We start from the raw sequence: 24,725 nt of genomic DNA on the forward strand, positions 1-24,725 counted from the left end.
CGTGACCCCACATGTAAGTTATTTGCAAACTGTACATGCAGTCACATGCCGACTAGATGCACGCTGCCTCACTCACTACAAGTGAAATGAGTGAGGACGTGCAGATCTAGTTGGAATGAGGCTGGAAGTATGCAAATCACCTACTAGCGGTCACGTGTCACCCGCTGTTGCATGGAGAATCATGATACTATGCAGCGACTACAGACTTTTATCAGAAGAATGGACAACTCCACAAAGACCATGTCACTTTTGCTGAGCTCCACACTTTTTCAAAAGTTGTCGGAGCTCGCATAAGAACAGCAAAAGTTGCACCCCATGTTTTTTTTAATCTATTTTGCTTCCTCTGTTTAATGGTACACTAAGAATCCACCTACCTTACCTACAGGTTTTAATTCAACCTGAATTTATCTTCCTTCACCTCCAATAATAAAGTATAAGTGCCTCCTTTTCAGAAAGCCCTATCAGCAGAGGCAAAAAGTGAGCAACTTGTTGGCTAAGTTAGAACAACACTAAGATGGGACAGTCTTGTGACTTTACTGACAACATGTTTTTTATAGCACATGTGGGGGATCAGTACACATAATACCAGACCTGTTACTCCTATTAGAAGAGCAGGAAAAGTGATAAATACCACAAGTATTTCAAGTTTCTCTTTTCTATAAGTCAGTGTCATGATACCCCTCAGACCTCTCTGAACTAGGCACATGCAAACTTTAAAGCTTCCAGGAGTATTCCTTTAAAGTTCAATTGAATTTCAGATGTTTTGGGCTATTTTGAAGTCCCTGTAGATAGGCTGTCAGGTTTCTGAGGTTCTGATCCAATACTCATACCTCTGAGCAGAAGCGCTCAGCTCATGCAGGATTGTACAGACAGCAGTGAATGAGCTCTATGTTCTCTACAGTTTGCTCATTCGTGCAGGAGCACTGTTGTCTGAACAATAGTGGAGATCTCAGGATCCAGAACCCTACCGGTCTACAAGTCATTTAAAGGGCTCATAGTATCGAAATATTCAAGAAAGTTTAGTTGTACCTCAAATTCAACTAGGTCATAGAAATTTATTTGTCTGAGAATATATTTATACCTTGTGATTGGGAATACTGGCTGTTTAATTTAAAAGTGAAAAATGGTTCCTCACACTTGTCATATTTGTTTTCTACACCTTATGCAAAAATAATGTAACGTATTTCAATGAAATTATTACCTTCCATTTTCAACCAGTAACACAACATTCCTCTTTTCTCCATTTATCATTGCTGAACTTTGTGCTAGGAAAAAGACATGTTACAAGTTGAATTACAAATGTTTGAAATTTTCTCTGTATTGAAACTGTATCAGTTCAATATCATCAATAAAAAGTCTAATTCTTCTAATACTGATTGAATTTACCCTTCAAGAAAAGGTGAGTACAAACTCTTCCTAATTCTTCGATTCAACAATGAACAATGATACATAAAAGTTTATTGAAGCCAAATTATTCAAATTTTTATATGACCGTCAATCACAAAAATTATTATTGGCCAAAAACATATGTATTTAAATAAACAAAATGCTCCTAAAGAGGTCATAAACTTTAATCCAGGTGACGCCATCATAGCTACTGCAGCTTACCATGTAAACATTCAGTGAATATATTATTTTTAAAGAATAAAATGGATATATTCCCTTACTCAGTTCCTTCAGTTTCTTTAGCTGAATTATGTCTCCTTGAGCATCTGCTTGACCATGACTGTAGTGTAGACAGGTTTTCTCCAAGGCGAACCAGCTTTCTTTCCATTCCATAAGACTATATGTGTCTTTGTAGCACAAGCATCCAATTAAATCAAATTCTAACTCTGTTAAATATTCATCTGCAGTCGGAACAAAATTCTAGGAAAGGAATAATAAGATATATAGAAATGTAGATAATACGTCATTAAACAGTAAAGATGAGCATCATTTGGTCTACAAAAAAGGAAAGTTAGTAAAAAAGAAAAAATATGAAAAATAAAGGAAAGAAAAGAGAAAAAAATAAGAAAGAAAATAGACAATACATAGATTGTGAGAGCCCTTTTTTTCTTATATAGGGGTATGTGACCCCCCAAGGCTCAGCACCCTTATGCATCCACCTTTCACACACAAGGTTTTTTTTATTGCGAGCTATGCTTGGAATTGTTTCACTCCCCATTCAGATGAGGCCTTTTTTGGCACATGGTGAGACATAACATTTTATGACTTTTGCTCTTATTAATCAAAAAATGTCCTACATCTGGTTTACAGGAATGTTGGAGTTCATGTATTCATTAATCACAGCGTACTGACTCTTCGTGCATGTATTAGTTGGCATCCTTTGTTGTTATAACTAGAATCATATTTGTGCAGTGTGGGTTATGATGTTTCATCACATATTTGTCACAGGTATCTGCAATTATCTGCACTTCTTCTAGTGCTGGACATCTCTGACAGAGAAGTTGGGCAGTGCTGGCACCACCTGACCAGATTCACTGAATTCTTTGGGGCCAATCACAAGAGCTGGTCAGTTGACCAGTCAAGAGACAGGTTCAGCTGGTGAAAGGCTTCTCTCTGTGCTATTTCTAAAACCCCTGTATCCTGTCACTTGATCAAAGAGATGGTAAAGAGTGGTTAAGTTGTTCTACCACAAGCTATATTACACCCTAAGATGATTGAATTTTATATTTCGTCTACATTTTACTACTGTTTCTAAAGCAAATGCCTTCTTCACGCCTCGAAATAACATTGACTACATGAGGTGGAAAGCAACTAATTCTCCGGTTTTTCACTTTTCACCCCTGGAAGGAGTTTGAACCTAATGGTAAGCGATATTGACAATACATACTAATAATTGATGTTTTAATTTGGGAAATCTTTTCTGAGAATGTTCTCATTTTATCATATGCATATTTTCTCTCCCTGACATATTGTTATAATTCTGTTAATCTGTTCATTTCACACCAAGTCGGTCGTATTTCCTTTTATCTGAAAAATCCATTTGCAACATCATACACATTAGCAGATTTCTAGCAGGTTATGTATGCATTTCCTTTTAGCAAAGTGAAAAAAATAAAAATAAATAGAAGATCAAATAAAACGTTGCACATAATAAAGTACACTGCAAAACATATATAAATGAATATATTAAAAACATTAAAGCTGATTCCTTCGAGAGACTACGGTTAACAGCGCCAATTTATTTTATGCTAATGCCTTAGGCTTAACTTTACCAGATAATTATCAGCATTACCTTAGATATTGCCTTGGCCCATTCTCTCTGTGTCTCGGCATTTTCAGCTCCGAAAAGAAACATACGTTCCGCCAATAAGTAGATCTCAAAGGTAAATATAGCCCTAGAGCAAACATAAAAAAGTTGCACTGTATTTAGATTCTATAATCTAACATAGCCCGAGGCTTAACGCTCTTCAATAGCATTCGCTGCTAATGTCCTCGTAGAATACTTACTCATATCTGTTAGTGAGCAGAAAAATGTCTAATAATATCTGATATACTGAAAGCTAGAAAAATTGCTGTATTTAGAGAAACTACCAGCACTTATATTCCATATACGACACCTTTAAAAAATTTCCTATTTTCACCGAGAGCACTGAAAACAATTATATTTAATTCCCAGTAAAGACTTTAGGCGCTTGCTCACAAATAGTCAATAACCACTTAGAAGTTTTTTGTCTTCTTTGACTAAATGCCTATTTGTTCTTGCAATATATCTGATACAATTATTTTATAGATTTACAGCTCATTTCCTAAAGCTATTTAAAAGTAGCACTCATTTAAAACACTGTTAGATTATCGTTGCGGAAAAACTTTGCTATAGAGGCGTATTACTTTTTTTTTAAAATTATTTAAATTAATACAAAGTGTTATCTTCGATATAACGATAATTGCTGTTTAGATTTCTTCGGCTTCATGCAAAGAAATATGGGTTCAATCAGTAAAACTCCAGTGTATAGTGCAGTGGCAGAATAAAAATGTAATAGAGATTAATGTGATCAATTTTGGAGGTATTTTTTCCACTCCAGTGCTACGAAGAGTGGAGGGAGTTGATGGCAAAAAAAAAAATTAATGTAACGGAGTCAGTGAGAGAGCAAATGCATCAATTCTGCAATGCAAAATGTTACTAATAATGAATTGTATAAAACATTTAAAAGGCGAAAGTTGCATTGTGCTCCGGAGGAGAAGAAATTATTTTTTTTCTATGGAAAGAAAAGCAAACCTCAGACAGCTTTTTATGTGTCCTTTTCAGTAAGCACCTTGGAGTAAATTGGCAGTCTGACATATGCTTTATTTGTAATTACCTTTAAAGTTAAAATACACTTAGTTATGTTTTAAAAGCCCTCTCAGACAAATTACAGGAGCTAAATACACAACCCTCGCTGCTTTTCATTGATCATGCTAAAAGCAATCCATTTTAGTTAAAACTAATTATTGTTCGGTAGAAAACAGAAGTATTTTATGGCGTCCATTAGCAGAAAATTATTCTGATTGCTGCCCTTTAAACTGTACTACTGGGTAGAGGCAATGCGTTTTTCCAAGAAATTGTAAATTGATGGAAATGACAGTGCAAGGTATATAAATAATACTGTAATAAAAATGGTTTGAAAAAAAAACATAGTTAAAAGAGACCTGATGGTGGATTAAAACTCTTTATTGATCTATGGATCTAAAATAAATTACATGGATTGCCTCCAGGATATATAAACCCTTGAGTTGTTAGATGGCTCTTCTACTGAGTTTATAATTTTTACTCATTTCTCTTTTAAACTTTTCCCAATCACCAATGGGTAAAAAAAAATGACAGCGCTTGCTGGGTTTTGTGCAGAGCCAATGTTTAGTTATTGACCCACATATACCACCAAGTGCTGGAATTCTGATACAGAATCGGGACCTGATTGGCTTGAAGTCTCAATGATGTTAACGGTTTTATACTCAAGATTGTTAGAGGCAGTGGGTGCCATCTCTCATACCTCCAGCATGGCAGTTGGAGGTCAAATTATCACCTCAGGGTCTGCCAGCAAATGATGACCTGTTAAGGCCCCTTTACATTTAGCGATGCACCAGCGATCCCGACCAGCGATATGCCCCTGTCAGGATCACTGGTGCATCGCTAAATGATCGCTAGTGAGCTTCCACACAGGAAGATCTCACAGCAATGAAGCAGCGATACAGCGGACGATACTTACCTTTCAGACGCGGCGATCCTGATGTCCTCTGTCTGCGTCCATGCGTCGTTCGTCGGCGCCAGCAGGAAGCGCCCAATGAGAAATGGAGCTGCACGATCAGCGATGGACAGCGGGGAGCCGGTCGGAGGTAAGTATCACACATAGCGATATCACCAAATCGGTGATGCTTTAGCGATATTGTTAGCGATATCGCTATGTGTAAAACCCCTTTAGACCCAGTCACCAGAAGGGTCTAACAGGCGAGATGCCAGTGTAAAGCTGATGTTACAGATCTGCAACACAGGACTAGGGTAGAAGGGGGAAAGCTGACCCTGCACTATGACTAGGCTGATACCCTATGATGGAGTGGGTGACCCATTCCTTGCGAATAGACCCACCGACAATCCTAGGCTTATCCCAAGCGAAGACCTAGAGATGGGAGAAGGGGGCCCCTGAAAGATCTAAGGACTGGGCACAAAAACAGGTGACCTCCTAATAGATAGCACAGAGAAGGCTGCAGAAACCAACGGAATACAGAAACAAAGACTAGCAGAACCAGAGGTCCCAGCACTGCACAAATTACACACACAGAAGGCAAAGCAAAGCACCAAGCCAGAACTCAAGTGGATTAACACTGTTGTCCAGCAAGGACTGGGAGGCAGGTGATGGGTAATAAAGAGTGATACCATCACTTGACCCAAGACAAACCCAGCACCAGAGGAAAAAGACCAGCAGCCAGAACACCACAAGAAAATGGGGGATAGTCACAAACTAAACAGATTCTAACAGCTGACAGGTCTCATGCATTGCTATACATGTCTTTTGCAATGCATGAGACCGGTGATCAGAGAATTAAAATTGAAGTCCCACAGAGGGACAAAGTTAAAAAAGTTAGACTTTTTTTAAAATATTTAAAAAAAACACTAAATAAAAATGAAAAAAATATTATACCAGTAAATGCTTAAGTTTACATTGAATAAAAATAAACAAAAAAGTGCACATAGTTTGTATCATCGAGTCCATAATGACCCAATGTATAAAACTGCTTACACTAGTTAACCCCTTCAGTGAACACACCATAAAAAAAATTGCCAAAAAATGATTTTTCATCATACTGCTCAAAATAAGTGGAATAAAATGTGTTAAAAAATTCAAATGTAAATAAAAATGGTATAGCTGAAAATGTCATCTTATCCTGCAAAAAACAAAGCTGCCATATAGCTCCATCAATGCTGAAATAAAAAAGCTATAACTCTCAGAATAAAAAATAGCTTTTACCATATAAAAGCGCTAAAACATAAAGAAATGATATAAATGTGGCATCTCTGTAATCGTACTGACCCAAAGAATAAAACTATCTTATTATTTTTACCAAATGATGAATGGCAAAAAAAATTGCTGATTTTTGTTCATTCTGCTTCCCAAAAATCAGAACAGATAGCAATCAATATATGTCATGTGCCCGAAAATGTCCAATAAAAATGGCAGCTCATCCCGCAAAAAAAGCAAGCACTCACATGACTCTTGTCAGCAGAAAATTATAGCTCTCAAAATTTGGCAATGGAAAACCTTTATTTCTGTATAAAGAGTGTGCTAGTGTGTGATAGCAGCCAAACATAAAAAATGGCATAAATCTGGTATCACTGTAATCGTACCAACCTGAGGATTAAAGACGTCTAATAACTTCTACTGCATGAGAAATGGCATACAAATAAAACCAATTATTGACCTGCTGTTGATTTGCTTATTCTGCTTCCTAAAGATCACAGTAGTGCTCAGTGAACATTTATCCTGTGCTCTACACTAAGCGTTTACACAGGAATTTCCATGTAAATATCTGAATTACTTGTTTTAGATGGAATCCCTGACTGAAGATTCCTTATAATGATGCAGATGGAGACACTGTAGACAATATCTGGCCTATTATCCACCAGTGTCCATCTTATTAAAATAGGCCACAGTTCTGTGCACTTCCGAAAAGATGGACACTGCTGAAAAGAGGCCAAATTGAGTACAGAGTAATGCTGCTTCCTAATTATAGTGAATGGATCTGTTGGGGGTTTCATCTGAATCATGTCATTTAGAGAGTTAGATGGGAAACTGATGTAAGTGCTCAGCGTAGAGCATAAGATAAATATGATTCAATATTTTATGTAAAATATTCTCAATATAAGCTTCAAATAAATCCACAAAAAGAACAAATCCCTACTCAGGTCTGTTATCTATTACCATAATTATAAGGGGCTTCTACGCTTCTCATAGCTCAAAGGATAGGGAGAAACTTTGCTTCCCCTCCCCCCAAAAAATTACTATTGTCACAGTGATCTGCTGTGAACTCACAGAGCTGAACTGCGGTGAACTCAGTGACTTTTTCAAACGGTGCTGAGGTCACCGCAGTTCAGCCCAGTTGGGAATGAAGCCTTGATGATGTCACCACCAGTCACTGATGCTGCACTTGCAGCAGCACATTCATCAGTGGTTCTCTGCCTGGATGGTTACTTTTTGGCATCATCCAGGTTGAAAACTGTTTATCCCCCAGATGTGGATTATGGAGTGGGACAGAACGACAGACAGGTGAGGGATAGTGTTGTTTTTTAGCTTTGTTTTAATACAGGGATTTAAATTAAATGGGATTTAGGCAAATATAACTGTGTTTGCTATTTTTGAATAAAAATAGAAAAGTGTGTTTTGCTTTATTTCAAATAAAGGACTTTATACTTGCTGTGTCTATATTTACCATATAACTATAGGATCAGTAATGGATGGGTGTCTTATAGACGCCTCTCCATTACTATGCCATGGGCTTGATGTCATCAGACAATACAAAGGTGACAAAAATCTCACAAATATGAACCCCACTTGCCACCGCTATAGGGCAAGTGGGAAGAGCCAGGCAAAGAGCCAGATTTGGCAAATCTAATAGATATGCTTTTTCTGGGCAGCTGCGGGCTGCTATTTTTAGGCTGGGGGGTCAATAGCTATGGCCCTTTACCAGTCAGAGAACACCAGCCCCCAGCTGTCAGCTTTAGCAAGTCTGGTTGTTCTGTCTCCAAAATAATTCATGATCTTTGACTGTCTACTTGTTTATTTGATAACATACAATGATTTACTGTATGTATAGAATGTACAGGTTTCTATATAGTTTACTGTTTTCTGTATCTTTGGCTCCATCTACTGGCCAAAGTCATAACTGCATGATTATTATGCATTGTACTTCCTGAATTTTATTTCCCTCTCTTCACAATGCATTTTGGGAAGGTTTGCAAAGCACCCTGGTAAGTTGCAAAGCATCATGGTTAAGTCCAGCCCCCATTTTTCCCTCCAGTTCTTCCATTTCCTCTCAAACCTGCATTTTGTGAACATCTCATTTCTCCATTCCCCTTGCGTCAGCATCGCTGGTATGTAACATGCTCCCTGTATATAATCCCTATCTCATATTAGCCAGCTTAGTTAGCTCCCTTGGTCAGCTAGTAGTTCAGATATGTACGTTATGTTTCATGTATTCCTATGAACCCAGCACTGATTGTATATATATATATGTTTCTGTTTCCAGTTTCACCACATCTATATACCCTACATTCAATAAAGCACAGATTCAACTACAGTCTCCCTTATTGGACCCCTGTATAGCGGTTTAGCTGCTTGTTAAGCTACATGAATGCCGGTTCATTTAGTGAGGACATGACACTGGTTGTCAAATCTTTTTAAATTATTTATTTAAATAATTAGAAAAACAGCAATGAGACCCTTCAATTCTTGATAACCAGAAATGCTGAATCTGACAGCTAAGGGTTGCAGCCCCCAGCTGTGAGTTTTGCCAGGATGGTTATAGAAAATACAGGGGAATGCATGCCTTTTTTAAATTTATTTATTTATAGCGCAGGTGCCGGCTGATGAACACTCCCATCAGCTGGCGCCTGCTTTCACTGTTATTAGCGGCAGCAGGTGTAAGCAGATGGGAGTAACAGTCCAATCAGCCACCGCCTGCTTTTGCTGTTATCAGTTGAATATAACTCTCATCATTCTCCCCTGCTTGCACTGATCGCTGGCAGAGCTGGGGAGAATGATGCGAGTGGTCTGAAGTACCCGGCACCGGGGAACAGCCCTAGCTGTACTGCTGCTTCTCAGGTGCTGATACGTGTCAAACAGATGACATCCCTGTGTGTCATCCATGTGCACGTGTGCAGGATATTTTGCGGGCCGTGTTGCTGGTAAAAAATGGACATGTCATCAAATTTTGTCCATGGACACAAGGTCCGTGGAAACACACTGACATGTGCACACGTGTGTAAGTGTCTATGGTACATGTGAAAACTGTCACAACACATACTGGACACTCTGACATCTGAAAGAGGCCTTAAAGTGACACTGGTTAGAATTGAAAACAATTGGCCTGGTCAAGATGGTGAAACTAGGCATTGGTAAGAAACAGTTAAAGACTTTGGCCCCTTTAAAGACTTTTGCCCTGATTCATCATAAGCAATGCTAGTATTGATCAAGAGGCATGTTGGAGTCTGATGCTCCAATTCAAGAGCATGTGAAGCAAGAGCATCTGAAAAATGGTGTGCGCCTCCGTATGCCTCGCCATAAATCTTACTCCAGTCAAGGACTATAGCATGATTTTTGCCATAAGGTACCCTACAGTTCATCATAAATTAGATGGGCTATGGTGGCACACCTCTGTCCTGCCCCTGTCCCTCTCCAGCTCTGCCCTTTGTGGTGGAGCTGGGCGAAACTGGAAAAGGCACAACATTTTTGCGAAACTCTGTGTGATGATCAAGGTCTTTATTAATAGTTCCAGCATTCAGCGAAAAAGCAAAACAAAATATTGACATTCACTATAGATAAGCAGATCGAACTGCAACAAATCAAATTTGATTTGAATAAAATGAAGTTATTCATGTCCCCATAAATGCAAAAAGTTTGTGGTTCAATTTACATGAATTGGCCACAAAAAAATATGCCCATTGTTACACTGATGAAAACTCAGAGCCATGGGGATTATCACAGGAAGCATAAAGGATTGTGGCTGATGAAGCATCGATATTTTGTGAGCTCTCTCTCATCTAAATTTGCTGATGTGCTTCATTTTTCCGTTTAGAACAATAAAAAAGTAGGTTGTATGGGTGGACATAGCCTTAGACTATGTATGTCTTTTCAGGTGGCATTTCATAGTAAGCAGTTGTGTGTATATTTTAGGAATTACACTATTTCTGGTTGTCATATAAATCACATTCCTCTGTTATGATGAGTCACCGAAGGAGGAAAAAACAAAATACCAGCTAAGTCCAGAAAAACCAGAGAGGTTGGCAGCTATCGGATTGCAGACCCCTGAACCTATCCACAACAACTAGCAGTAGCCGTGGGGGGTTCCTACGGTGCCCTAGACCCCTCGATCACAGCCGGAGAACTACATAGCCTAAAGACAGAAAGGGGAAAAACTAAACTGCCCCAGAGCAGACCCCAAAGCAATAGGCATCCCCCAACATATAATGACGGTGAAGCAAGATGAAAACACTAACACAGATAGAAAGATAGGTTGAGCAAATGATGGGGCCCAAGCTAACTACATAGGACAGGATAGGAAAGCTGCTGTCTGCCATCCGCAAAATGAGCCAACCGACTGATAGGAAAAACAGGCCCTGAAGTCGCTAGGCTTCAAAAGACTATATCAGTACTCAGGTATATTCTGAAGACAGAGCAAAAGAACAACAGATCAGAGACAAAAATGGAATTCAGCTCACCCCCGGCCGGGGAAGGCAGAACTCCCAAAAAACAAGGCAAAACAAAAACAAAACTGAAGAGTACAAAGCAGAGCAGAAAAACTTAGCTTTGAGATGCAGGAATCAGACTGGTCTCCAAGAATCCAGCAGGAAAATCACCAGCCAGGAAGAAGGGCGTCGGCAGCCTTATATCCAGTCCTCATTTCCAGCCACCCAGTCATCATCTAGCTGCCCAGGTGTTTGGCAATCAGTCTCAATACCTTCCTTCACTAGAGGAGGGAGTTCATCAGACCTCAATGATGAAGGGAAAAATGAACTCACAACATTCCACTTTTTCACATGTCTATCAACTGATTGGAGATTTGTTGCTGCAGTATATTGTTTTACATTTACATTGCACAGAGACATGAGGGATAGCTGCTCTTCTGAATCTGTGTAGAACATGTTCAGCAGCAGCTTCAGTATGAAGGACATTATAGAATAGAATGGAACACTGTAGCTGTGAATCCAGCACTGTTGTGAGATAAATTACTTTGTAGCAGAAGTAGTATAGGTGTGTTCCTTTTATTCATCTTGTTACTCTCTCCTTCTCCTCTTCCATTACTGTCCATTGACTCAAATAGACAATTAACAGTACTAGAGATGAGATGATTGCTTTGTGCAACCCCAGTCCACAGTCCAGATCAGTGCTCTTTGGCCATGGACAGGAGCTGTGCAAATTTCTTGAGCTTCTGGGTTTCTCAGCGCAGTTTTTGATTTGCTAGCCTGGTGTGACTTTTTCTATGCGGCACACAGATAATTGCTCAACAGTCAAAATTGTCTTAAACAAAATGGATTTAATTTATATTTCTATGTATGTATTGCAAATGATGAGTTTGGAGGCAGTGGAGTGAACTAAAAATGTCTCATAAGTGAAGAAAGAAACATATTTCTTTCATAAGAAAGAGATATTAAAAATATTATTATATTTGCTTGTACTATGTGTTTGATTCATGCAAAGTATGAGAATACCTGCTGTGATTCATAATAGGGAAGCAACTGATTTTGTGTTGTACTTATATATATATTTTCATAACTCCTAGACCTGTTATTGATTGCTAAATGTTTGGCTTTGTCAATTGATGTCCAGAGTTCATATCCCAAAAAATGGACACTTCTGAATTTTAAATAAAGGAAATGTATAAGCAAAAAATGATATTACATGTTTTCTGCCATACACTTGTAGACTTCCCAAGGTCAGTAGAAGCATCATATTATTAAGATGTGTGATTTAGTGACACATGACAATCTTGTTGCTCTACTGCAGGCTTGGATAAAGTAGAATGTCATGAAGGATCCTCATCAATCATTTTTTTAAATTTCGTAGACTAGTAAATATATTATCAAAAGTTCTAGTGCAGAACTACAGTTGTTGTCTAAGATCCCAGTGTCCTGTGTTTGGATAACCTGATAGGAAGTAATGTTTGTAGTCCAAAATAGGCATCATTGGATTTACCTGATTAAGCTTTATAGGACAAATGATGTCAATATAAGCGGTGTTAACAACAATTAAATATACACTAATTTTGAAAGTATAGTTGTCAATGCAGTTGTATTAAATGATCTTACTACTGTTACATACGGTATCTACATTATTAATTGTACAAAGTGCATCTTCAAACAGGAGGATGAGCATCCTAATATTACTGCATAACAATGGTCGTTCCATAGAGATGATAATGATACGATATGCCACTGTGCCTGTGTGTACTGCAATTTCCTCAAATTACAGTTTCACCACACACGGTTTTATAGGGAAACAATAAAATTTTATTAGTGGTATTAATGTCGCAATTTATTGGTATAATAAAAAACATTTTAAACAATACAATAAAGTTGAATTAGGGGATATGAAGCATAAAGGGGAAAAAGTGGAAAAGTAAATTATTATATTACAGGCTGAATTTTCTGCTAATACAAAGGAATTGTTTAGATTACTGTATGTTCACACTCTGTTTCTGGCCTCTCTTTAACACCTTATGAGATAATAACTCTGGAACGCTTCAATGGATACAACTGGTTGTGAAATTGTTTTTCTTTAGATACTGTAGTTCATTATAGTGGCAAAATTTGTTTGACGTGACTTGTGTTTATTTGTGAAAATGTTGGAAATTTTGCAAAAAAATTCGCAATTCACGTGACTCCCCATGTGCCACGCGAAAAGCTACAGAATGGTACAAAAATATTGGCCGTGCACATTGCACAGGTGGCACTGTACAATGCTTTTGTACAGTTTCGATCTAAAGGCAATACGGGGACCTTCCTACAGTTTCACGAGGTAGTCATCAAGGTCCTAAAATTTTGCAGTCAGGAAGGTGATGGTCCCAGTATTTCTAAAACTGATAGTGCCCGTATCGTATAAGGTCAACATTTTCCCGAAGAGGTTCCCCAAATAACAAAGAAGGGAAGATCACAAAAGGGTGCATAATATGCTCCAAGAGGGGGATCCGAAAAGACACAATTTTCTATTGTGAAACCTGCCCTGAGAAACCTGGCCTGTGCATTAAGGTTGCTTCAAAGCGTACCACAAGTCCACAAATTAATAAAATTTGCTATTACCATGTTGACACAACACACTTTTATAATCTGAGGTACTCCGCGCAAATAACATATACCATCACATTATAAATTCATACACCAGTAGAACCAAGAGTATTTTTATCATTACTATAACTATGACTCTAGCTATTTCATTGAGGTTTGTAGTTTCCAAAATGGGGTCATTTGTGGGTTATTTCCAGTGTTTAGGTACTGCACTCCTAACCGTCACGCCTTTTCTTCCAAGCCCGGACATTCACTCAAACAGTAGTTTTCCACAACTAGTACCATATTGGAAATTGCACAACTATTTTTGGGGTCTATTTTCTCCTGTTACTCTTGTGAAAATAAAAAACTGGGGTTTAAAACCATTTTTGTGAAAAAATATGTTTGTTTTTTTTATTTTCACAGCTCAACTTTATAAATGTCTGTGAAGCACCTGTGGGTTCAAGGTACTATTGCACTTGTAAAAATATTTTTATAGACATATATTTTTTTATTTTATTGGCTCTACATTCTAAACTTCTCTGAAGCACTTGGGGATTCAAGGTGCTCACCACACATCTATATAAGTTCCTTGAGGGTCTAGTTTCCAAAATGGGGTCACTTGTGGGGGGTTTCCACTGTTTATACGAATCAGGGGCTCTGCAAATGCGACAAGATGTATGCTTTCGATTCAGCTAATTTAGAGTTCAAAAAGTCAACCGTGCTGCTTCCCTTTCGAGTGTTCAAACAGTGGTTTTCCCCCATTTGGAGTATCATCTTATTCAGGAGAAACTGTACAACAAATTTTAGGGTCTATTTTTTCCTGTTACTCTGATAATAAAAAAAAACTTGGTCTACAGTTAAATTTTTGTAAAAAAAAAGGTTAAATGTTCATTTTTCCCCTTCCATGTTGCTTCAGTTCCTGTGCAGTACCTGAAGGGTTAGGAAACTTCTTAAATGTGGTTTTGAGCACCTTGAGGGGTTCAGTTTTTAGAATGGTGTCACTTTTGGGTTTTCACTTTTTTGTCATTTTGTAAATTTTGTTATAGAAGTTAGAAAAAACAGCAGCGTGAGCAGCTTCTTTTCACATCACCACCCCTGGTATGTAAAATATGAAATAAAAATAACCATCAGGAGCACATATTCTATATGTAGAAGAAGGGGCAGGCAAATGCTCAAAGGATTTAGTCTGATTAACATTCCAGGACAGTTTTCACTGTGTTAAACAAGATAGTAGCCGTTTTAATTCTATATTGATTACCTCCGTAGACAACACAAATGTAATGTGCTAGTTAAATAAATTTAGGAATTTCTTAATGACATTTCATTAAGATATTTTTTTTCTATTCCTGCAGAACCTCTTTACATAAGTAACACGCCTCAAAGTCAAAATAGTAGCACCAGCGTTGAGACCCAGAAAAAATACTTCCAGCTTGGGTTTCACCCAGAAAAAAGCTATTAACTTGCTCATTTAAATGTTTAGGCCAGCTTTCTTTATTGTCTCGGGTGATGCATATATAGATTTCTTCCCAAGAAGAAGTTGAGAACTTTGACAGTGTGGAAGTTCTCCCTTTATCAGCCCATTAGCCCAGATTAAAGGATATGATTGTTTATTATGGCAACCTGAGTCCTAATAATGGCTTAAGCATCTGTAATATGTTATATGTCAAATCATGTTTAAGGCGAAGTCTGATCGCCTACCACATAAAGCACCGATAGTAGTGGATCAAATGATTGTAGGTTCAAGTCCCATTCTGAGAGATATAACACCTTATTTTGAGCAACAATATAATGTTTAAAATTAAAAATATAGCAGAACTGCTGTTAAAATGATTGAAAAAGACACAAACCATCATTCTCCTCCCCATAAAGAGTTAACATAAGTTTCTTAATATTCCAAAATAATGCAACTGGTGAAGACTACTCAAACCGCTCCCAACAACCATACCTACCTCTATTAACTTCCTCCTGAAAAAACAAGCTATAGCCCAACTGTGCCAACAAAAAATAAAAGTTATGGCGAAAGTGAAAAAAAGTGGAAAAATGGTTAGTCATAAAGGGCAAAACTTCTTGTGAAAGCAGATAAACATAAATGGAATAAAGAAAACTAAAACAGCAATTAAAAGTGATTTGTAGAATGAAATTAAAGTTTTTGAGATGCAAAAATATATTTTGCACTTTTGTTGCTAAGTTATCCAAAAACTAGTCTGACAGTCAAACAAGTTCTTTTATTCATTTTTTCCCCTACATACTTCATTAAGCGCACTTGCTGTACAAGATTCAGACTGACAACCCAAAATTTACAAACTTTTAACACACTTACCCTAAGTAATAAAATGACTTAGCTCTGGAAAATGTTTAAGTCTTGACTTACAATTATACCCACTGTGTTCAGAAAAAAAAATACATTTTGGAAGCACTCAATGTGTTGGTAATTTCAACTTTATTCTTGCACCATGAAAATAATTTATTACTTGTAACCAATGTAGTGTGCTGGAATCAATTTATCGAAACAACTCAAATTGACATGTAGTGGGAACAAAACATTGGCAGCTTGAAAACAAGACTTGTTTGACTTAAATGAGCTGTTTTCAGCTTGCATTTTTAAGAGAAAAACTTTTACAACCTTGCCATCAAGTGTGAGTCAAGCTGCCATACATGCCATTGGTTTTGTCAACAATTATCTCCCATGATTTTGATTACCACACAAAAATAAAACTGAAAATAAAAATAAAATGTTAGCACTTCATGTAGAGCAGAAACATGAGAGTACTTGCTAGCTCCTAATAGAATTGTGTATATCAAGTCAGTTGTGTAATCAAGTACCTTAGTCAATTGTCTGTGAGTCGTGTACATGTTATATTTGTATTTTTCATGGGTAGAACAAATATTCATTACAGTCTATAGGGCTGTTCACCTTTGCATTTTTTCAGACCAAGTGTTAGGTTTCTCCAGCTGTGCAGAATAGATGCAAAGCATTGCCTGGTGCTGTGGTCTCCCATTCTGGCTCAGCCACTGCTAGTGCTGCTCAGCGCAGACATTGGTCCCAGCATCTTGCTCAGGGTCGTTGTAAGGTGTCGGCTTCCTGCAGCTGCACAGCAGGAATCCAGAGCCTTGCATCCAGTGGTCTCCCATTCTCCACTGACCACTCAGGAGCCTGCACAGCAATCTCAGTGTCCCAGACGCTCTGCTCAGACCAGCTCTGTAGGACTGGTTGTTGCTGCCATCTCTGGGTCAGCAATAGCAGCCAGGATGTCCTTCAGCAAGCCACTCCAGAGGCTAAGTCCTCTTGTCCCGCTACTGGGCATGCTCACGCGACGATCTCCCATTGGAGATCGGGAGTCACATGCTCAGGTCCTTCTCCTGATCTGATTGGTCCATCTCAGAGATCTGAAAGGTCCCGGCAGCGCACGGCTATAAAAGGCCCGCATGGCCTCTCGGCCATGTGCTAGTATAGACTCTTCTTGCTAGATGTGTGAATGGTGATGGATGTATGATTCTGGTGACTGACTTAAGATTCCCCTCCCTCTGATATTACACATGTGGATAGGGAACTACAGAAAGAGTTAGCGCCAGTCAGTGGCAAACCTTAGGCCACTTTGCACACCGCATCTCTACACTAGCGTCCGGTGGTGTCACGTCTCTCACGGTACTATCGCATAGTGGCTGTGTCTGCCACCGCGCTGCATTCAGCAGCACTTACCAGCGTCAGCAGTTGCGACGCCGCACGCACAGTAGGTCTAGATGGACATCGTCCCCTGTCTTGGACCCTGTCCTGTGACCTGATACTGTGAGTGCTATTTCGCTGAGACCTGTGAATCTAACAGGCTCAGTGTTTATGTTTATGTTACAGCGCCTCTGTGAGTTAACAGAGTCAGCTCTGTGCACATCGGGTGACATTGAACCCGTGCGCATTATACTGCCATATAGCGCGTCTGCCATTGTCTAGCAGCGGTTTTAACACCTACTGCACGGTGGACCCCGGGTGGCGAACGCACTTTCTATTATTTAATATTTAGTGCGTTCCGCCATCCCTAACACTCGTGGTATTCATTAGGTTACTGCTGGCTCTCCAGCAAAGTCTATGGTAACTAGCGATATGCAGGTGCAGCCTGATGCTTGGGAGCCTAAGTCCAGAGTTCATCTTACTGAGCATGTCCGTGAGGTGGCATCTGCTCATTGGTGGTTTGGTGTTGGCTGCTCTGTTGAGGAGGCAGCTCCGGATTGGCCCATGGGTGATGTCTTGGCCGACTGGGCCTGATCGTTTAAGGAGGAACCTAGTATATGAAAGGCTTCCAGCGGAGCACGAGGATGCGCTAGTATCACTTTTGTGTGGTGTATGTGAGTGGATACTCTACCACTCTGTTTGCACGTGTCATGCCATACACTGAGAGAACTGTCCTAGGCAGGTAGGGTTAGTACTGTGTAACTTCCCTTGTATTATCATCTGTTTCCTTCTGTGTGCGGTTTGCACAGTTGAGTTACAGAGCAAATCCAACCCTCATGCTACATCTCTCTGGGAAAGAGACAGGGTCTTGCACCTAGTGTCACTTGAGTTCTTTCCTTGGCTTAGCATCTGTCGCCTTCTTGTGTAATGTTTGCACAGTTGAGTCACAGAGCAAGTCCAACCCACGTGCTACTTCCCCTTTGATGTTTAACAGGATTTAGTGTATTGTTTATGTGGTGTCCCTGAGGGTCCAGTCACCACAGAGGTACTGCACTTCATCAAGAGGTGTGGTATCCCACTTTCAGGTAAGGAGGGAGCAATACCCAGGACTCTAACACTCGCACCCAACACACACCAGTTCAGTCAAGGCATCTGGGCGTACCCTTAGGGAGGATGGGCTCATCCCAGGCTGGCTAGGAAAGGGTGTTGGGGAAGAGAGGAAAAATAGGAGGAGCTTAGAAGGTGAGAGTGAGTGGTGACAGTTAGTGGGAGGAGTTAGTGCTGAGGTAAGAAGATTGTTCTGGAAAGAGTCAGTTGGCGAGGAGATGGAGAAGAAGTACTGCAGTAGGAATAGCTAGAGAGAGAGTTGTGAGGAGAGCCTGAAGGAAGCTCCTGGGAGGACAGAAGGGGTCCTTGGAGCACGGGAAGTGTGGAAGCCAACCGTGGGGCCTGTATCCAGAAGTGGAGGGATCAGGTCGCTGTGGGGGAACCGGCCCCTAAGACTAGTGGAGGACTACAAGACTCAGCTAGCAAGCTGGAGGCTGAGGTAACTGTATGTACCTCAGCCACAACCACATCCATTCACTAAAAAGGCAGCCATATAGGAGTAAGTGGACTCAGAGAACGTCGCCCGACAAGGTCCGCAGTTGCTGGCTTGGGGACACTGTTAGTGAAGTTGCTGGGCAGAAGAAGTGAAAACCAGTACAGTGAGATGGCCAGGAGATAAATACGTAGAAGGGAGTCCTGGAAAGGTATATCCCAATCTACCTGAGAGTTTGCTGGACCCCTCACCTGGAGGACGTGGCACTAAGCAGGCACCTGCGCACAAGAGAACTGTGAGTAAAATATTGGAAACTGCATCCAACTGTGTCATCTGTGTCATTTACGTCTCACCTGCGCTGCACCATACTCACCACCACAGCCACCATCTTTACTTAAAACATCCTAACTGCCCTTTGACACAGCTCTACTCATGGAGAGCTTAACCATCTTTACTGCCCTAACACCATCCCAGGGGATCTGCACTGCAGCGTCGGTTACCCTTGCCGAATACGATGGGTGGCGTCACAACTATTTTTTCTACAAAGTACCCCATCATCATTATCTTTTATAAATTTTACTGGACGCCCAGGGCCACGGACCGGGTCATTGCTGCCGTGACATCCCCTTTAAGAACTGTCTGGCCTGGTACCGAGTACCCCATGGCCCTGAGGGGTGCTCCATTTACTTTCTGCAATACCGCACTGTGGTGTAACTGAGCTGGGTACTTTGAGTTCTGTTCACACTGTGTGGCATTGAACACGGTGCGTTTAAGGTGATCGCTCGCTGTTGTTCTGCCATTGCACACTAGCAGTGGTTATTCATCTCTGCACGGTGGACCCCGAGTTGCAGTTGCACTTTATTATTTATTTTTTTTCAGTGCAATCCACTGACCCTAACACCAATTGGTCGTCAAAATATCACAACATGCCTGTTGTTGATCAAAATCAGAGATTAAAATTTAGCCACACAAGTCTATGAGTCTGAAAATATAACAGCACACGGAGGGCATCAGTGAGCCGTCTATGTACTGCTGATGCATTGATTGCACGAATGACACTTGGATGCAACATACTGATAAACAACAATCTGTGTTTTTACATGTAGGAAAAGTCATTGATGTCTGCATGAGATCTGTGACTTGATGCTTCAGTTATTGGTGAAAAGACTTTGTACATAAAGATAGACATAATTCACCCCTTAGCTGCCTGTTTCTACAGCATTCATTAAGGGGCCTTAATCCTCAGCATAACTTTTTATAGTGCTAATTAGAGTTGAGCGAAACGGGTCGGTCAATTTTAAAAATTGCCGTCTTTTGCAAAGTCGGGTTTCATGAAACGAAACCTGACCATAGCGTGAGGTCGGCCATGAGGTCGGCGACCCGAACGCCAAAGTCGCGTTTCAAATGATGCTTCCAGCGCGTTTTTTCAGCCAATGTTGGAGGACACATAATGCGGGCAACGCGATGACATAGGTAGCGGCCACCATCATCTTAGAGAAGGGCATTGAAGTGATTGGCTGGCTTTGTGTGGCGTCACAGTGGATATAAAAGGCTGTGACCGCCGACCACCATCTTACTTCTGCCGATCTTAGCATAGGGAGAGGTTGCTGCTGCTGATTCTGAATAGGGAGAGCGTTAGGCAGGGAAGAAGAAAAAAAACTGCTTCTGCTGATAGCGCTTTTCACTGTACAGTTAGTGTGCAGTGAAAGGGGAGGATTTTTGCTTTTGTGCAGCAGCGCTGGTGGTGATTAGGCTGCATTGTAAGGCTACTTGCTAGCTGCATTGCTGTGTGCACAGTGGTGTTCAAACTGCTTTTTTCAAAGCACTCCAACTTTTATTATTTTGTCCTGGTGAGTTACTGAGCGTTCAATTTTTCACATACCATATAGCGGTGTACGCTCCTCACACACTTCCATGTACCGGCTGGTATCACGGACAAATAGAAGCTATCTGTGTGTGACTCTGGAAGAAAAAGCCGAGGAGTTTGTCTGTTTTTCCAGGCATACACCTTAGAGTGCTGTTGGATTTTCAAACAGTTTTGTATATCTGCTGTTTGATCACGGTCAAAACTAGACAGAGACAGCGTGTGTCAGTCCCTATACAAATAGATGGTAGACTGACAATTTTCCATAGAGACACCGTATAGCGGTGTATGCTCCTCACACACTACCGTGTACCGCCTTGTATCACGGACAAATAGAAGCTATCTGTGTGTGACTCTGGAAAAAAAAGCTGAGGAGTTTTTCCGGTTTTCCAGACCTACACCTTAGAGTGAGTGCTGTCTGCTTTTCAAACAGTTTTGTATATCTGCTGTTTGATGACGGTCAAAACTAGACAGAGAAAGCGTGTGTCAGTCCCTATACAAATAGACGGAGATTGACAATTTTCCATACAGACACCGTATAGCGGTGTACGCTCCTCACACACTACCGTGTACCGCCTTGTATCACGGACAAATAGAAGCTATCTGTGTGTGCCTCTGGAAAAAAAAGCCGAGGAGTTTTTCTGTTTTTCCAGACCTACACCTTAGAGTGAGTGCTGTCCGCTTTTCAAACAGTTTCGTATATCTTCTGTTTGATGACGGTCAAAACTAGACAGAGACAGCGTGTGTCAGTCCCTATACAAAGAGACGGAGATTGACAATTTTCAATACACACACCGTATAGAGCTTTCTGATTCTCAAACAGTATTGTATATCTGCCATTCACATTACAGTCACATCTATACAGAGTCAGCGTGTGTGTGTGACACTCCGTAAATATATATACGGAGATTGTTAGTTACACAAAAAAACGTATACAGCTGTACACTTCTGATACAGTTCCGAATATCTGCTTGTTGGATGACGGTCCAATACATATTGTGAGAGCGTCTGTGACTAACAAAATATACACGTAGATTTCATTTTTTTAATACACATTACACAGCTGGACGCTCCTCATACAGTACCCTCTATCTGCTGGTATTTTTGGTACATTTTCCAAAACATGAGGAAGTATGGTGGAAGAGTCCGCGGACGTGGGCAAGGGGCGTAGCTGGTACTGATGGTGGTGGTGCATAGGCTGGTTCTGGCAAAAGCACAATAACAGCTAAGGCAGGAGGTGATGAGCCTGCGTCATCCTCTGGCCCAAGAAGGCCTGTAAGGTTGCCTTTTCTTGAAGTAGGAAAACTGCTTTTAAAGCTGGAGCATCAGGAACAGGTTTTGGCGTACATTGCCAGAGCAGCCACCAGCTCTATTGCCTCCTCTTCTGAACGTTCGAAACCTGCAAGCACGGAGTCGTCAGTGCAGGGTTCTGGTCAGGAAAAACACCTTTCCTTATGTCCTTCACCCCCACCAAAATTTAAGGATGCGGCAGCCAACACTTCAGATTTCTCTATGGAGCTCTTTTCGCATACTATGCCTGGATTATCCAGTCAAATCCAGAATTCTCCAGTCCAAGATGAATCTGACATGGAGTGCACTGATGCACAGCCACTGCTAGATGATTCTGCTGTTACATCAACTCAGAGCACTACATTGCCCTCGCAGTCTATTGAGCCAGAATCTGACCCTGATGAAACTCAGGTGCCCCTTCCCGCCTACTATACCACCTTACACGGTGATACAGAGGAAGGTAAAGAGGAAGGTGCAGATGACTTTGAAGAGGAGGTGATGGATGACCCAGTTCTTGACCCGGATTTGCATCCATGGGGGGAGGAGGGTGGCGCTGGCAAATAGTTCAGATAAGGAAAATGATCCGCAGCAGGCATTGACATCGCAGCAGCGGTTATCTGGCAGGCCCGTAGCTGTCCAAATATGTGGACCAAAAACTTAAAGAGTTGCAGGACAGCCTGGCCAGACGGTCAACTTAGCACAGCATGCAAGGCCTGAAAATGTATATCATAGTAGGAAGAGTGCAGTGTGGCACTTCTTTGTCCAAAATCCTACTGATGAGGCAAAGGTTGCCTGTAAGAAGTGCGGAAGGACCTTTAGCCGAGGTAAACAACTTAGAAATTTGAATACTAGTTGCATGCTTAGACATTTAATCAACATGCACTTGCAAGTTTTTGCAGCAGCGGTTATCTGGCAGGCCCGTAGCTGTCCAAATATGTGGACCAAAAACTTAAAGAGTTGCAGGACAGCCTGGCCAGACGGTCAACTTAGCACAGCATGCAAGGCCTGAAAATGTATATCATAGTAGGAAGAGTGCAGTGTGGCACTTCTTTGTCCAAAATCCTACTGATGAGGCAAAGGTTGCCTGTAAGAAGTGCGGAAGGACCTTTAGCCGAGGTAAACAACTTAGAAATTTGAATACTAGTTGCATGCTTAGACATTTAATCAACATGCACTTGCAAGCATGGACGGACTACAAAACCTCAGGTAGCACGTGTGCACCTGCTCCAACTGAAGGTAGCCAGCAACGCTCCATTGCTTCCCCCACTGTAAGTCCACCGCCACCATTAAGCACACCACCAGCATTAAATGTGGAAGTGTCATCGCAAGGCCAAAGCACTCAGGGAATCACAATGGTTTTGCAACACAACAATGAATCTAGGCCATCACCACCAATACCATCACCAATCCCCTCTCAATCTGTCCGGTCCACCGCTACTTCCCCCATATGCAGCTCTCCAGTCCAGCTCACCCTACCAGACACTCTGAGTAGAAAGTACTCATCCTCTCATCCGCATACACTGTGTTTGAATGCCTACATTGCCAAACTAATCTCATTAGAGATGATGCCCTACCGTTTGGTTGAAAGCGAAGCTTTCCGAGAGCTCATGGCCTACTCTGTCCCACGCTATGACCTACCCAGTCGGCACTTCTTTTCTCGAAAAGCCATCCCTGCCCTCCAGCGGCATGTGAAAGACCACATTGTCCATGCACTAAAACAGTCAGTGTGTGGAAAGGTGCACCTCACAACAGATGCATGGACCAGTAGGCATGGCCAGGGCCATTACATGTCCATAACTGCACACTGGGTTAATGTGGTGGATGCAGGCTCCACAGAGGACAGCGGCGATGGAACAGTGCTGCCTAGCCCATGGTATAGGAAACAGTTGGCTGTAGGCTTTCGACTCTCCTCCTCCTCCTCCATAAGCAAAAGATCGTCCACAGAGCGCAGTCGCACGAGCACTCCATCCGCAGCTGGTGTCCCACTATGGAACAGCTAGTGGTAAGCGTCAGCAGGCTGTGTTAAAGATGATGTGTTTGGGTGACAACAGACACACCGCGGAGGTGCTGGCCGACTACTTGCAGTGACAAACAGAGTCATGGCTGGGCAGTCTACATCTTGAGGCTGGCAAGGTAGTAAGTGATAACGGCCGTAATTTTGTGGCAGCCATAGCCCAGGCAAAAGTCACATACATACCTTGCCTGGCTCACACTTTGAACCTGGTGGTGCAGTGCTTCCTTAATAATTATCCGGAGTTAACATCCTTGCTCCATAAGGTGCAAAGACTGTGCTCAGCCATACACTCCAGTCGTATGCCGAAGCTGCAGCGATTGCTCCACCTCCCCAAGCACCGCCTAATCATAGACGTTGCAACAAAGTGGAACTCCACCCTGCACATGGTTGAGAGGCTGTGCGAACAGAGGCAGGCTGCAATGCATTTGTGGGAGGATACACGGGCAGGCAGTTTCAGGGCAGACATGGAATTGTCGGGTGTGCAATGGTCAAAGCTGAAAGACCTCTGTAAAGTCTTTCAGTGTTTTGAGGAATGCACACGGCTGGTAAGCTCAGATGACGCCATCATAAGCATGAGCATCCCACTTATGTGCCTGCTCATGCAAAGTTTAACGCACATTAAGGATCAGGCATCTGCAGCGGAGGAGAAGGAGGGAAGCCATGATGACAGTCAGCCATTGTCTGGTCAGGGAACTGTCCTGGATGAGGTGGAGGAAGAAGAGGATGAGGAGGAGGAGGAGGAGGGGGATTATTATTTTGGGCAGGAGGATGCTTCTCAGGTGGCAAGAGAAAATGTTGGTGTTACAAGGTCAGGTACAGTGTTTGAGTGTCACTGTAGGGATGTGGATTTGCCAGAAAGTGCTCCTCCATCCACCACGGCAGTGCAACATTGACACC

At 41.3% G+C, this 24,725-nt stretch overlaps 1 protein-coding gene across 3 annotated transcripts in view; it reads right to left on the reverse strand.

The window, feature by feature from the left end:
* Positions 1–24,725, reverse strand: part of ARAP2 (ArfGAP with RhoGAP domain, ankyrin repeat and PH domain 2) — a 453,511-nt gene that overhangs the window by 154,161 nt on the left and 274,625 nt on the right. For all 3 annotated transcript variants that reach the window (XM_073574724.1, XM_073574725.1, XM_073574723.1), the window contains exons 17-19: positions 3,239–3,341; positions 1,668–1,866; positions 1,202–1,265 (exon numbers count right to left, since the gene is read on the reverse strand). In XM_073574724.1, coding sequence (XP_073430825.1) covers positions 1,202–1,265; positions 1,668–1,866; positions 3,239–3,341 — 366 coding nt within the window. The remainder of the gene's footprint in view (positions 1–1,201; positions 1,266–1,667; positions 1,867–3,238; positions 3,342–24,725) is intronic.

This window comes from Dendrobates tinctorius, unplaced genomic scaffold (assembly GCF_039654945.1).
Source record: "Dendrobates tinctorius isolate UK_male_01 unplaced genomic scaffold, ASM3965494v1 ptg000039l, whole genome shotgun sequence".
Classification (NCBI taxonomy): Eukaryota; Metazoa; Chordata; class Amphibia; order Anura; family Dendrobatidae; genus Dendrobates; species Dendrobates tinctorius.